Consider the following 14,432-nt stretch of genomic DNA (forward strand, 5'->3'; position numbering starts at 1 on the left):
TAAGTTCGCACCACTGAATTTTGGGCTGTCGTGTAGTGTCACAAGCGTAATGAACTCGTATGAACTGAATAAGTGATCTATATGAATATGCCAGTACCACGATCTACCACAAGAACTATATGAGACGAGTTGTAGTTTGCTGAATTTGCATTTGCAGAGGTCATTGCTCTTATAGGAAGTCTGATATGGGAATTCTTTGAATAACTCCTAACTGAAGAAAGTAATAATAAAATAATTATAAATAAATAACAAATAATACTAGATACGTAAATAAATAAATAATAAAAATTTATTATTTGACATTAATTCCATTAAAAATTCTGAAACAATTATTCACATTTTGCCATCTCGCAATATAATATGTGGTAGCATATAATTGGCAGACATTGTAACTAAATTAAGGCTAAAATTACCTGTATCAATGGAAAGCCGCGCTCGCCCGTACGGAAGGGAAAAATAGAGGGATCTATGCAAATGTAAGCAACTAGAACGTACCCTGAGAAATAAAAATAGAGAAATCAACATAAATAATAAGCGTTTTGATCGATTAGTGAAATAAAGAATTTAATAAAAGGCAACGATCATGGACTTTACTGACTTTTGTGTCTTTTCCATTATGTAGGCTCATTTAATAATTAATGGTTTTTTTTTCTATCGACCCAAGAGTCGATTGCAGACGCTATCATCACTTACCCCTTTCGCGGGTTTTAAAAGGCTTTTTCTGGCTGTATTTCTGCTTTTTGAATTCGGACATTTACGCGTCGGCTGTTGATATTGTTTATAAGTTTAGTCAGCTGTTAATGTTTTTTTCGAGTGCATTGAAAAACTAGACTTATTAGTTTTTATTAAATTAAAATTGAAAGTTTAGTCATAATTATAGAAACACGTAATATTCATTTTTTATCAATCTATTTGTTATCATGGACAGGCAATGCTGTTCTGTGTAATTCATTATATATCAATTATAACGAGGAAACGGTATTTTCTTCTAATTCGTATGATTAGTTCATGTATTGACATGGTGCTGATGGTTTCTCCTTTATAGGTTTTTGCAAAAATGACATTTGAATTAAAATGGTTAAATGTGTCATGGGATTGGAATCAATTTTGTGTGACCGGGCTACGGCCATTTGGAAGCGGCTCAAGTGATTTGCTACCTTGCTTCCAAGAAATTGTTCTACAATTTCCTACATATACTCTGTTTGCTGCTGTCTCGGCATACAATTTCGGTATTTATAATCGCTGTGTGGCACGCAATCGTACCCAATTAATGGCTATAAATATTAGGGCCTTATTATCGCTGCTCTTGGCTCTTCTCGCTGGTATCAAACTTGAAGAATTTTATCGTTTGGGTTCTACATTGTACGCCTCTGATATATTAGTGGCCTGTAGTGAAGTTTTAATGTGGCTCGTACATAGTGGTAAATATGAACTCATTCCTTTTAGATGTTAAAATTTGATTACTTGTATTATTGTGCATAGGTTACCTTCTATCTTCGCGGCGGTGCGGTGTACTGAGTCATCGTGGTTCCCTGGCTATACTAGTACTCTGGCTGGCTATTTTTGTCTTGGATGCTGTGTGGTTACGTTCCAGCCGTAATTTTGATTGGTGGCCATGGAGTCTTATCACTTTCCTGTTGGATGTTTGCTATTTAACAACTTTATTACCGAAGGGTCGTGCTATCTACGTACCATTCCGTCATGGTAATGAGAGCGACGGCAGAGATAATAGTGAACAAGCAGATAACGAAAGTAGCGCGTTGCTTGCCCGTCGTTACACATACTTTCACTTTGACTTCCATGAAGTTCATTTGGGTCACGCCCAAGACGAGGCCAATTTATGTTCACGTTTTCTGTTTCATTGGGTGGACCCGTTAATATCGAAAGGTGTTGCTGGCAATCTGAAGCGTATTGAAGATTTATTCGATCTACCGGATGCTTTAAATATATCGCGAATTAGTGAACGTTTTCAAACCAGCGTATCGTCAACAAAGAAGTTATTTTGGGCTTTGCATAAAGTGTTTGGGAAAGAATTCTATTTCATTGGTATTCTGAGATTTGTGGCTGATATATCAACGTTTGCAGGACCCCTGTTGTTAGGCGGTTTATTGGCACAGGAACCAGCTCATAACGACCACGATGAAGAGGTGAATTGGCAGCCATATTTATACGCTTTTGGTCTATTTTGCACCCAGTTATTGTGTAGGTCTCGATTACTTAATTAATGCATTAAAGATTACGCTTATGCTTATTGAAATTATAGATGCCTTTTGTTCCACGCATTTCAGTTGGCGTATGTCTATGGTTGGCATGAAAATGCGAATCGGTATGGTTAGTGCCATTTATCGTAAATCTCTGGAGGCGAGAGGACTTAAAAATACACAACCTGAAATACTCAATCTTATGTCTACGGACACTGATCGTATCGTGAATTCTTGCATATCGTTTCATTCTTTCTGGAGTATACCGTTCCAGCTCTTTACGACGCTCTATTTATTATATACACAATTAGGTGCCGCCTTCGTAGCTGGCGTAGTATTTGCCGCTTCTCTTATACCTATTAACCGTTGGTTAGCGAAACGCATAGCTGGTTATTCACAAGGTTTAATGTCAGCTAAAGATGCTCGTCTTTCAACCACAAAAGAGGTTATAAACGGGGCGAAACAGATTAAGCTACATGCCTGGGAAGATGTTTTTATAAAAAAAATAAGAGCTTTGCGTCAGGGAGAAATAAAATTCTTATCAAAACGTAAATATTTAGATGCGTTATGTGTGTATTTTTGGGCCACTACTCCAGTATTAATGTGCTTTTTTACATTTGGTGTTTCCGTATGGATGGGAAGCTCTCTCCTAGCCACTACCACTTATACAAGTGTGGCCCTATTAAATTTACTTATAGGGCCATTGAATGCATTTCCATGGGTCTTGAATGGCTTGGTTGAAGCATGGATCTCTATAAAACGTGTTCAAGAATTAATTGATGTAAGACATTTCAATTATAAAATGTTATTATGCATTAAATTTGTCTCGTTTTTTATAACACAGTTACCGGATTTGGACTTCGGTTCTTATTACGATCCAGTTGTGAAAGATAATTCCGCCGTTGATCTGGCGAATGAACCTCCGGTAGTTTTGCAATTAAAAAATGCCAGTTTTGAATATGATAGTGTACAAAGTGATGAAAATAATCCGAGGCATAATTTTCGTTTGGAAAATATTAATATAATTATAAAAAGAGTAAGAGATATTGCTGCTCGACAGCTGCTATTTTACTTAATATTCTTAATATTATTTTTTTTAAGGGTGAACTGATATGTATTAAAGGTCCAGTAGGTGGTGGCAAGAGCAGTTTTATAGCAGCATTGGTCGGTGATATTAATTGCCTTAAAGGCTCGATTTGTGTGCAAGATATAAGTTCAGGTGAGTTTCAATATAAAATTTTGCTCTAAAGTATTTTCAAAATATTTCCCCTGTTTTAAGGTTTTGGTTATGTACCGCAATCACCTTGGCTGCAAAGATGTACCATACGTGATAATATTATATGGGGCAGTGTTTTTGATGAGCAGCGATATAAATCTGTTCTCTACGCGTGCGCTTTGTGCGAAGACATTAGGAATTTGGGCGGCGATTTGGCGGGCGTAGGTGAAAACGGTCATACCTTATCCGGCGGTCAAAGGATACGTCTTGCATTAGCAAGGGCTGTTTATCAAAATAAGAAAGGCAGGTTTTCTTTATTTATATAAAACAGAAGAGATTCATTAAAATTGCAGAAATTTGTGATCAGTGTAGATAGCGAAGCCTATTTTGCCATGTCAGCCGTAACTGCGATCTCTAAAGTTATTAACAAAAATTAAATATCCAAATTTTTTCTCTATATTTTGATTGATCCAAGTGATATTTTGTAATATTTATAAAACATGACGCTAATTAGCGTGTTATGTTTGTACCATTTTTATATACTTATGCTGGAACATTCGAATTTCATTGACGTTTCATTCGAAAAGGAGTCACGTTGCTACCATTCTTTAAAATACTTATTATATTATAATGTACTATTTATAAGGATAGAAATAGAATAGGAAGTCACGAAACTTGTCTAAACCGAGTACAACTTTTACTTTGTCTTACTCGACTTTTTTTCTTTTCCTATAATTTTCAGTTTATATATTTGATGATATCTTAGCTTCTTTGGACGCCCATGTCGCTAATCATATTGTGAAAAATTGTTTATTGGGTTTGCTGAAGGATAAGACTCGTATTATTGTAACCCGCAGTGTTACTTTATTCTATTATGCTCACAAGGTATTTCTTTTTTAATTTTTTCTAAGAAATTGGCATAAAGGGTTTTCTTTTAGATTTTGAACATCGAGAATGGCACAATAGCACTTAATGACTATATGTCAGAAAGTATTGATTTGAGTTTGGAGGATAGTAGCAGAGATGATCTAAATAGTGGCGTAGATTTGGAATGCATAAAATCGATTGATTTGAAAACACCATATGTCGATCAGGAAAAGAAGAAACTTGACGATTTAATGCTGGAGGAGTCTCGGGAATTCGGTTATTTATCTTCAAAGGTATTCGCTTGCTATTGGAAAGCAATTGCCAATCCTTTGGCTATTAGTGTCTTGCTTTCGGTACTATTAATGCAAGTTACTAGAAATTTATCGGACGCCTGGTTGGCTCATTGGGTTACCGATACTACATTGCATAGTAATAAAAATTTGTCTACTACTCCGGGGTATGTAGCGAGAATGATGTACAAAAATGTTAACAACGGATCTGTGGCTCCGCATAGCACTAGCTTTTATTTAGGTATATACGCCTCGTTAACTTTAAGCAATACGCTGCTTACATTAGCAAGAGCGTTTCTTTTTGCTTACGCTGGTTTGAAAGCTGCCAAACATATACATGAGAAATTACTGCATGCAGTTATGTATGTAAGTAAACATTTTTTATATAATAAATTTGAATTCATTTTTATTTCTCTCTTTTTAGACTAAATTCAATTTCTTTGACATTACTTCCGTGGGTCGAATTTTGAACAGATTTTCCTCGGACACATACACTGTAGATGATTCCTTACCTTTTATACTAAATATATTTTTGGCACAGTTGGCGGGTCTTATAGGCGCGGTTAGCATTAGTTTATATGCAATGCCTTGGCTAGGTTTGATTGTCCTTCCAATGATACCAATCTATCTGAATTTGCAATATCGATACCGTCATGCATCGCGGGATATTAAACGCCTGTCAACTAATGCCCTATCCCCATTGTATACTCATTTCACAGAGACCATACAAGGTTTAGTGACTATTCGTACAATGCGGGCCAGCGTTCGTTTTCAACGCGATTTTCTTACAAAACTAGAGGAAAGTATGAAAGCTCAATTAACTGCTTCAGCCGCCCAAAGTTGGTTAAGCTTACGTCTGCAATTATTGGGTGCTCTGCTGGTGGGAAGTGCTGGTTTATTAGCGTCCGTTACTGCAGCACATGCCACTAATCCCGGTTTAGTTGGTTTGGCCATATCTTACGCTTTATCGATTACTAGCTTATTAAGCGGCGTATTAAATGCGATAGCTGAGACTGAACAAGAATTAGTCGCCGTAGAACGTTTACATCAATATTTAGAACTAGATGGTGAGGATCGTTCTGGAACTATAATAAATCCTCCATTTGGTTGGCCTAATCAAGGCGTGTTAAATTTCAGTAATGTTCAATTTCGCTATCGCGAACATTTACCACCGGCTTTACATAATTTTACGTTTAAGACCGAGGCGTTCGAACGTTTGGCTATAGTGGGACGTACGGGGGCCGGAAAATCATCAATTTTAGCAGCTCTGTTGCGAGTAGAACCAATAACTGGTGGAGAAATTAGTTTAGATTTTGTTAATTTAAAAGAGTTATCTTTGAATATATTACGAGATCGCATTGGTTTAATAACACAAGAGCCATTTTTATTCGAAGGCACAGTGCGTGAAAATCTGGATCCTCGGTCAACCTACCATGACACAGAAATTTTGCATGCTATTACGAATTGTACAGCTATAACCTATTTAGTGCAAAATCTAGGAGGTTTGGATGGAAAACTAGAGAAAGACGGCAGCAATTTATCGGCTGGTCAAAAACAACTGATCTGTCTTGCCCGAGCGCTTTTAAAAAATTTTAAAGTCATATGTATTGACGAAGGCACTTCCAATTTAGACAAAGATAGTGAATTTGCTATGCATCAAGCTTTGCATAACTGTTTTAAGCATTCAACAATTATACTTATAGCTCATCGGCTGTCGAGCTTAAATAGTGTGGAAAGAATTATTGTTATGGATCAAGGTGAGATTAAAGAGCAGGGAACCCCGGAAGAATTGTCAAGAGACACCACAACGATATTCCACAGCATGCTGTTAGCTCAACATATAAATATTGAAGAGTTTTGCAAAAGGAAATAAACACTGCACACTTAACGCAGTGACAGTGACTCAACTGGCTGTGAATGGCATTGCCTTTGCTGGCTATTTCCATGTTTACTTTGTATTTTACTTTTCTGCTTTGGTTAACAAATAAACGAGCAAGAATAAGCTATTCAATGTAATGCTTTTCAAGTACTTCTTTCGCGCTTATATTGGTAGAACAAATTGAATTATTCGGAGTACAATATGAGATGGTCACAAAGCCAAACAGTAAGAATTGTATTGGTGTTTTTCTGGATTTTCTCGAAGCAATCATGGAATTCATCGGTGTATATTGTTGGCTGTGAGGCAAGAAATAAATCATTACAAGAATTTCCACGTATTCTTCTTTTTTTCAGTCTTTGTTTATATAATACATGTGTTTTGTTTTCTTTTTCTAATAAAATCAATAAAATTTTTATTTAACAACATAAGTGGAATGCGATATTTATAACACATACTCGAAATGTACACATTCATACGATGTAGATTCCTGTGTAACGATTATGTGTCATGTATTTATGTATCACATACGTCAATTAACAAATGTGTATAAATCGTGACAAATGAAGCGTACGTACATATGTGTTCTTTTATAAATAAATCGTTACCAATTAATATCATTATATTACTGTATGGTTCATTATAATGAACTAAGTTATAAATCGAGGGTAAACAATTGCATACATACATTTTTTGTGTGTATATACTTTTTTTTAAAAATAATTCAATAGCATGATGTATTTTATCAAAAATTTTGTTTCAAAAATGTTTTCTTAAAATCTAAAACACTTCAAATTTTGTTCCTTTATACGATGATAATTTTACGAGTAAAAAAATTTTGTTAATTTTTTTTTACATTCAGAAAAAAAAAATTCACTTAGAATATTTTAACAACTAGGGGAATTGCAATATTTAGAACTAAAAAGGAAAACAAAGTCGACATGTCTGCTAAGAATTGATAACTTGAATTCATTTACAGATATATCTTATCATATTAACTTCGTTGGTTAGGAGGAATCTGCTTAATAAAGTGTTGCAAATTTTACATTGCGCAAAATACGATGTGCTTTAAGGTGAGTCTTTGAATTTTAAAACATATATATTTTGAGCGTAAATTAGTTTCTACAATTTCCAAGCTTAGTTGTATTAAATAAGTTTTATAATTTGAATCTTTCATTTTTTTTTTCGCATACTTTTTAAATAATTTTCCCTTTTAAATTATTTATAAAATTGACAAGAAACCAGGCAATTGAAACAAATGGAAATATTAAAACACATTTTGAGCGCTGGATAGTTGGAAGGTATTATGGGCTAGGAAAAATGGAGGTGAAAAATAATGAATCTATTAAAAAAAAAAAAAATCTAATAACTAAAACCTCGGAAGAGGCGAACGAAATCTAAAAAGAATTAAGGAAAAATTTTAAATTTAGCGAACTTATAAACATTTCTTTGCCAATCTAAATGGGAATTACGGAAATGAGTCGATTGAAAGTTTGTAGGATAACGTTTGGTCAATTTAAATAAAAGTATTTCTTAAATGTGCCACGAATGTTACGAAAAAGATGACGAAAGTTGCTTAAGATATTTAACTCATTTACAAATTGCAGTCCGTAGGCGATAAGTTGATTATATATTTGACGTCTCGATTTGGGTTATTTACTGCGATAATTGTAAAGCGTTTCTTTTGGTTCGCCAGTGATATGTTCGAAGTGATAATTTTCAAATGGTGGTTCACTTAATAATTTATTAAATTCAGCCTCAAAAGCAGTAATAGATTTTTGCAATTTTACATCATTATTAATCTGGAAATGAAAATTGCCTTTTTAGGTACTTATCAAACATTGATTTAAAAACAAAAAAAATCTTCCAATTAGTATTCTTAAGATTAAAACAATTCCCAAGTTTGTCTACCCAAAATGTAGAGTTCTTTTTCCAGTTTTTGTAAAGCTCTTCGTAAATTGGTTTTAACGAAACTATTAACTATTTGCTAAGTGTATTGAGAAAATGTCTACGATTAAAATGATGATCACCAAACGAGAGCATGTAAAGGATGTAAAGGATGTAAAGCAATCGGAAAGGGCCACCATGTGGTGGACAGTTCGACTAAGGCTGCTTGCAACGCATTAACTGACTATATTCATTTCTGCAGACAATTATGTAGCAATTTTTCATCTACAATAATTAGTGCCTTAATAATGAAAATAACAACATTTAGAAATTTTCCTTTTTTCATGCTTTTGATATTAGCCATTGATATTTGATACTTGTTAGTTATCGCAGAGTTAGTATTTATCGTCTTAATTTGGGTATGGAACACTGTTCTATCTCACTTTTCGGTATTTTTTAAAATTTCAGCAAAAGAGGACAAATGAAGAATGCAAAATTCAATTGACTTTGAACTGTGAACATGTTAATCAAAAATACAAAGAATGTAATTAGTTATAATTAATAAGTATGTGAAAATTCTATTTTACCCTACTTTTACCATCCGAAATCAACCGCAATTCGCAACAATGCCTATCATCAAAATAAACAACATTCCCTTAAAAAGGGGAAAGGCGGGAACATTTCATCATCAAGAATTTTACTTTCGATAAAAAAGTCTTGCCCTCTTTCGAAACCACTAACTTCAACATCACTGCGTTTACCCGTTTAACCGAAACAAATTTGCTGGCCTTTAATCTTTTTTTTTTATATTTTCGGTAGATTTACCTTCAAAAACTCTTTGCCGGAATAAATGATTTTCTTAACGTCGTATACAACCTCATAAATATGTTGGTAGCCACCAACTTGACATTTTAATATGATCGAACGCACATCCATGAAATCAGATTTATGCTTGGCTATGAAATCGGGAAACTGCAAATGTATACAAGCAAAGGGAGATTAAGTTCGTTTCTTTTGAATTTTTATACAAACTTACATAGTTTTGTGTGAATTGAAATTTAAAAAATAAATCTGCATTTTTCATGGACATTAAACGTTCTATCATAATATTAAGTTTTTCTATTAGATCTTTGCTTAGTTGCCTTGGCGGTCCGTTTGGGTCAAAATCGTTGGAAAATTCCGTGAGATTCTGCTCTAAAACACGTAAATCATAATTCAACCAATTGGGCGGAATTTTCTCTTTGATTTTCAAGTATTCTGTTGTAGCGGTAGCGGCAGTAACAACAGCTGCTGCGGTTGCATCTATTTCAGTTGGTGTCCAAAATTCGGATAATTGTTCATCAAAATATTGCTCCAGAGCCGAGTTAGTAGCCAGCAAATGCGACGTCGGCGTCGGTATACGATTGCCAGAAGGTGATGGAGATGATGAATTGGACGAACCGGGCGTTTGACTAGCTAATAAAGTTTCCTTCTTAATGGGATTATAAGTGCCAGTTTTAAAATAGGTACCATTAACAGTAGCTTGACGCTGACTGCCTTCAGAATCTTCGACCATTGTATACAGATAGTTTTTGTTAATCGAATTTTGCTGAGATTTCTCCGAGGAAGAATTCAAAAAGTCAAATGAGTCATCGAGCAAAGAATTGACCGGCTGCAATAGTTTTATAGGCGTACTATTGCCGTTGCGGGTGGCGGCGCCATCAGATTTTTGATAAGCATTTTTTTGTGATTGTACTAGGTTATCGAGATTAACAAAAGATTTAATCAAATTTTCTATAAAATCCATAGTGGTGTCTTGCCAAGCAGCAAAACTGGCAGGGAAGTCCGGACTTAGAGCGGCTTTGACTTTATTCAAACCTTCAGGTGTGTTGTACACATACCCTTTTATAATAATCCAAGCATTTATAACACGTGTAAAAACAAATATAAAATCTTTAACAGCCCAGGCTATGCCTTGCGAATTGATGTTAGGCAAGACTCCATCAGGACGTATTAAATCCTGCTTCATGCGAGCGCATAGACTGTCAATTTTTTTAAAACACGGACGATTACGATGAATATAAGCCAATTTCTCAGCAATTTCACTGCCACGCAACGCCAGACGAGTCAATTCGTTAAACTTAGCTTGAGATAAAGTAACTGTGCCACTGCTACTGCTGCTACTACTAGCTGGTGAATTGGAATTCGTAGCATCGCCACCGGCACCATTGCCAACATTGATCGAGTTTTCACTGGGTGTAATTGTGGTTTAAAGGCATTACATTTTATATTCTCTTTTAAAAACGCTAAACAAACTTACTCTGAACTCAATAATATAGGGGAACTCCTCAAGGATGATGAAGATTCTATTTAAGGGGAAGAAACGTTGGAAATTAGTTTCATTCACAATAATATAAAACATAAAGAAAATGTAATAAAATATGGTAGCACCTTAATTATTGCTTTGCGCAAACGGAAGCTGCATTTCATTTTAATTTTTATTATGAAAATCTTTTCCTACCTTTACCATCTTTGTCACTCGTTTGACTGGTTGCACCACAGAAATTCAATAAATTCACCTTAGTTAAGGTGTCGTTCATGGTATTAAAGTTCAATGGCGTGTTCTGTGAAACACATTGCAATCCAATCTGAATGTTGATCTTATTAGAATCGTTGCTAATATTCGGATTGTTGGCGGGATTTGAATTATTAGACAAATTTGAACGTATGGTGGTCTGTTGTTGCTGTGATTGAGGCGGATGCTGAGGATGCAACAGTGCTTGATTTGTCGGAGTTACGGCATTTGAAGTTGAAGATACCGGCGTAAGTGTACATTGTTGGGGCCCTCCATATATAGGAACAGCAGCGTACGGCAAAGTACCGGCTAAAGCATAGGGCAAGGCCATATTCGGGGCAGGCAACATTGGCGATAGAAAAGTAGCCGGACCATAAGGCCATAGGGCATGCATTTCTTATAGCGAATGTAAAAAAAATTATAACAATAAAAACAAAAAATTTACATAAAACGATCTAACGATAAACATTTTACTGTTTTCCGCGCTTACCTTGATTTATCATGTTAGCCAAACGAAGACGTTCCATTTGCTGTTGCTGTTGCTGTTGTTGTGTTATGGAAGACAACGTCGTTATGGGGGAATTTATGTTCGAGTTTTTGCCAGAGTTTGCGACCAGTACTTGTTGGCTTGAAGTCGGATTTAAGTTACTATTATTGTTATTGAGACTATTAGATGAATTTAAAAATTCGGTAACACTTCCGTTGCCCAATATTTTGCGAGCTTCAAATAAATTAATGAAATCAAATATTAAATGAAAATTTTCTAATCGAATTCCTATTCCTGGTTAACTACGATGTTTGAAATTATTCTTCAAAGAAATTCAAAGTGTATCTTGTAATTTTTTTTTTCAAACTTTGACAGCCTGAGCGGCAAACGTCATTATCAGGTGTAGAAATTTTTTTTTTTATTAAAAAGGAATCTTACGTTTTTTAGGACGTAATTGTTGTTCATTCATTATGTTTTTTTTTAGGATTTCCTCGCCTTAATTACTTAACGCTATCAAAGGAAGAGGAAATTTTGGAAGATAATATCTTTGTGCGTCTTTTTTTCTGGCGCTTGTCTGATGTGGTCCAATTAGGTTTATTTTTGCACTTTTTCCTGTTCCGTTTTTATGGATTTTAATTTTTTTAAATTTTAATTGCGTTATATCGCATTAACACATTTACAATAAATATTGGTAAAAAAATATATTTTATATTTACGAAACACGAGATATTTGCGAGAAACTAACAAAAGGAACACTGAAAAATAATAGGAAAAACTTTAAATAAAAATTTCGCGTCTTGGCTTCCGTACAATTTTTCTGTATTTAAATAAGGCGGCTGACTGACATTGTAAATAAATTTAAAGTTGCCGTATCAGCTGTCGTTGTGAATGGTAAAAAGCTGACAGATTATCAATACGTCTTGAATGCTTCGCTTAATAAGAGTATGCATTTGTTTGGCTGTGAAAAAGAAAAACCTTATATTCTGTGTGAAAAATGTGTGAAAATGAAATATTAAATAATAAGAATAAACAGAATGTTCGTTGTCGTTACTGTAATTCATTAATTTTACGTAAGGAACAGGGCGAATACTTAAAACTACAAGTAAATGATTACAAATTGCAATTGATATGAAGTTTCTCAACAGATTTATTCATTGTAGATTGATTTACCTTTAATGCATCAGAAGAATACTACTAAAGATGTGAACACCATTGAAACTGAAGAATTAGTTGATTTTTGGTTAGTTAATGACATGTTCATCTTTGAAAATGTTGGTTTTTCTAATACGGTTGGTAAAAGAAAATATCTGATATGTGCCGATTGTGATATGGGCCCAGTCGGTTATCACGATATTGCCACCAAGAAATGCTACTTGGCAATGCAAAGAGTGCAGCATGGAAATGAACTGGTCAAAATTGAGAATGCACTTACATAGTGTCGCGAAAGTGAAAAATAAATAATTGATTTAAAGGTTAGAATTTGTAATTCCGCGTGTGTGCTTCTCAATATCTACACTTGAAAAACTTCTGCATAAGTAGTGGTATTAAAAGCTTAGTTTATATAAACTTTTGTATTCAAATAAATCGCATGAACGGCAAAATTCTTGTCTTTTAAATTTATAGGCTAAATTTGCAGATATTTTGTTTCAATATTTTCGATATCTATTAAGCAAATCTTAACCACAAAAGCTTTTGCATCAAATTTTAGTTCAATGACTTGTAAGTAATTAACGTTATCTCGTAAGACCGTTTGCCATTTTGCAGCGTAAATCGCAGACATTTGTTAAAACCAATCCCTGGGTTCCATGTGCTTTTTGAATTGTCGAAGGTGACAGGTGTTTGAAAATTTGCCTGGTGACATTACATAAACGGATGTTCTTGATACTTATATTGATATGGAAGTGGTTCGAATCAGAAAGCTTTTTTACGCCTTATTTGAAAAAGAGGTATGTAGGTAATTATAGGGTGGTATTGTAGGGTATACCAGTGGGCCGTGCCGTACTATAAGTGTTTTCATTTGCTTTCATATGCTTCTACTGGTCGTTTTGGGAGAAGCGGTAGCGAAAAATTGAAAACGAAATTTGGTGCAGTCAATGAATGATGCTCAGTTTTAGTTACCTTCGGTATTTGTGAGTTAAGGTTAATCTATAGATTTTAATGTGACTATTAATAATAGGCCGGAAGGGCAAATACCGATTTCATTGCCAGCGCTGAATGAGAATATATTTTGTGACGTTCCCGATGAGTGTTTCTGCGCTTTATAATAATCCGATGTTTTGAAACATTTAAGAAACCACAGACAAGGTCCTGTTCATATATAGGCCGTCACCTTTACTTTTCGTTTATTTCGCTAACATGAATAAATAACGCAAAAATTTTTCTTTGGTTTATTTATTGAGAGGATATAATGTTTACCATAAATAAAAATGAATGAAAATATGCAAAAGTCCCGAAATATTTAGCTGCAAAACAATTCAATAAAATTCGATCGATAAAAAAAAGGGAAATAATAGCACAACTATTTTTATTAATTAGTTATTTCATCTATAATAATCTTTTGGCAGTTGGTCAGTTATGTGTTACATTCATTAGTGTGTTACAGTCATTCATGGACTAGTGTGCAAGTTTGATTGTGGATTAAAACATGATGGTGTGTAAAAATTACAATAACAATTAGGTTGGCTGGAAAGAAATTTCAAAAAATTTCTTTAAAAATCGTACGTTGAAATTGCTTTCTTACCAACTAAATACATATCTACAGCTAGGGATTCGCCGAACGAATAATAAGGAGAGCGGGAGATAGAGATATATTTAGAGAGAGACAGAGAGAGAGAGAGAGAGAGAGAGAGAGAAATGTTTCTCGATTTTTTAGAAAATTTTTCTTAGTCTTGTTTGTTTTTCAATTTGTGTTTATTGACAAGCTTGATTTTAATTTTGCGCTAAATTTCAAACTGTTTTTCAATGAGTTTTTTCTTTCTTGTTACTAGCGATCTTTCTTCTCAAACTTAAAATTATCATTATTATATTAATATATTATAAAAATTAACATATTTT

At 34.2% G+C, this 14,432-nt stretch overlaps 3 protein-coding genes across 3 annotated transcripts; 2 read left to right on the top strand and 1 right to left on the bottom strand.

The window, feature by feature from the left end:
• The first annotated feature begins 794 nt into the window (after window positions 1-794).
• LOC119640367 (multidrug resistance-associated protein 7) lies at window positions 795-6,678 on the top strand. Its single transcript, XM_038038336.1, has 10 exons — window positions 795-978; window positions 1,046-1,421; window positions 1,483-2,202; window positions 2,264-2,982; window positions 3,046-3,237; window positions 3,303-3,420; window positions 3,481-3,720; window positions 4,160-4,302; window positions 4,356-4,940; window positions 4,999-6,678. Exons 2-10 carry the CDS (start codon window positions 1,058-1,060, stop codon window positions 6,445-6,447), a joined length of 4,530 nt encoding a protein of 1,509 aa, XP_037894264.1. The 5' UTR covers window positions 795-978; window positions 1,046-1,057; the 3' UTR covers window positions 6,448-6,678.
• An 863-nt stretch (window positions 6,679-7,541) lies between these two features.
• LOC119640487 (protein mitoshell) lies at window positions 7,542-11,847 on the bottom strand. Its single transcript, XM_038038573.1, has 7 exons — window positions 11,817-11,847; window positions 11,382-11,612; window positions 10,838-11,287; window positions 10,637-10,682; window positions 9,374-10,568; window positions 9,163-9,309; window positions 7,542-8,252 (listed from the first exon to the last, which is right to left on the bottom strand). Exons 1-7 carry the CDS (start codon window positions 11,845-11,847, stop codon window positions 8,103-8,105), a joined length of 2,250 nt encoding a protein of 749 aa, XP_037894501.1. The 3' UTR covers window positions 7,542-8,102.
• Window positions 11,848-12,163: 316 nt separating this feature from the next.
• Window positions 12,164-13,335, top strand: LOC119640370 (guanine nucleotide exchange factor MSS4 homolog). Its single transcript, XM_038038338.1, has 2 exons — window positions 12,164-12,480; window positions 12,539-13,335. The coding sequence occupies exons 1-2, from the start codon at window positions 12,373-12,375 to the stop codon at window positions 12,812-12,814; spliced, it is 384 nt and encodes a 127-aa protein (XP_037894266.1). The 5' UTR covers window positions 12,164-12,372; the 3' UTR covers window positions 12,815-13,335.
• Window positions 13,336-14,432: the final 1,097 nt, after the last annotated feature.

The sequence above is a fragment of the Glossina fuscipes genome, unplaced genomic scaffold (assembly GCF_014805625.2).
Source record: "Glossina fuscipes isolate IAEA_lab_2018 unplaced genomic scaffold, Yale_Gfus_2 121, whole genome shotgun sequence".
In the NCBI taxonomy this organism is placed as follows: Eukaryota; Metazoa; Arthropoda; class Insecta; order Diptera; family Glossinidae; genus Glossina; species Glossina fuscipes.

Bases quoted from the DNA above. Each gene is read 5' to 3' on its own strand.
- LOC119640487 (XM_038038573.1), bottom strand. From the start codon at position 11,847: ATGAATGAACAACAATTACGTCCTAAAAAAC. The intron at 11,288-11,381 runs GTAAGCGCGGAA...ATTCGCTATAAG, and splicing joins GGCTAACATGATAAATCAAG to AAATGCATGCCCTATGGCCT. The intron at 10,569-10,636 runs GTAAGTTTGTTT...AATTACACCCAG, and splicing joins CCTATATTATTGAGTTCAGA to TGAAAACTCGATCAATGTTG.
- LOC119640367 (XM_038038336.1), top strand. From the start codon at position 1,058: ATGACATTTGAATTAAAATGGTTAAATGTGTCATGGGATTGGAATCAA. The intron at 2,203-2,263 runs GTAGGTCTCGAT...TTGAAATTATAG, and splicing joins ATTTTGCACCCAGTTATTGT to ATGCCTTTTGTTCCACGCAT. The intron at 2,983-3,045 runs GTAAGACATTTC...TTTATAACACAG, and splicing joins GTGTTCAAGAATTAATTGAT to TTACCGGATTTGGACTTCGG.
- LOC119640370 (XM_038038338.1), top strand. From the start codon at position 12,373: ATGTGTGAAAATGAAATATTAAATAATAAGAATAAACAGAATGTTCGT. The intron at 12,481-12,538 runs GTAAATGATTAC...TATTCATTGTAG, and splicing joins GCGAATACTTAAAACTACAA to ATTGATTTACCTTTAATGCA.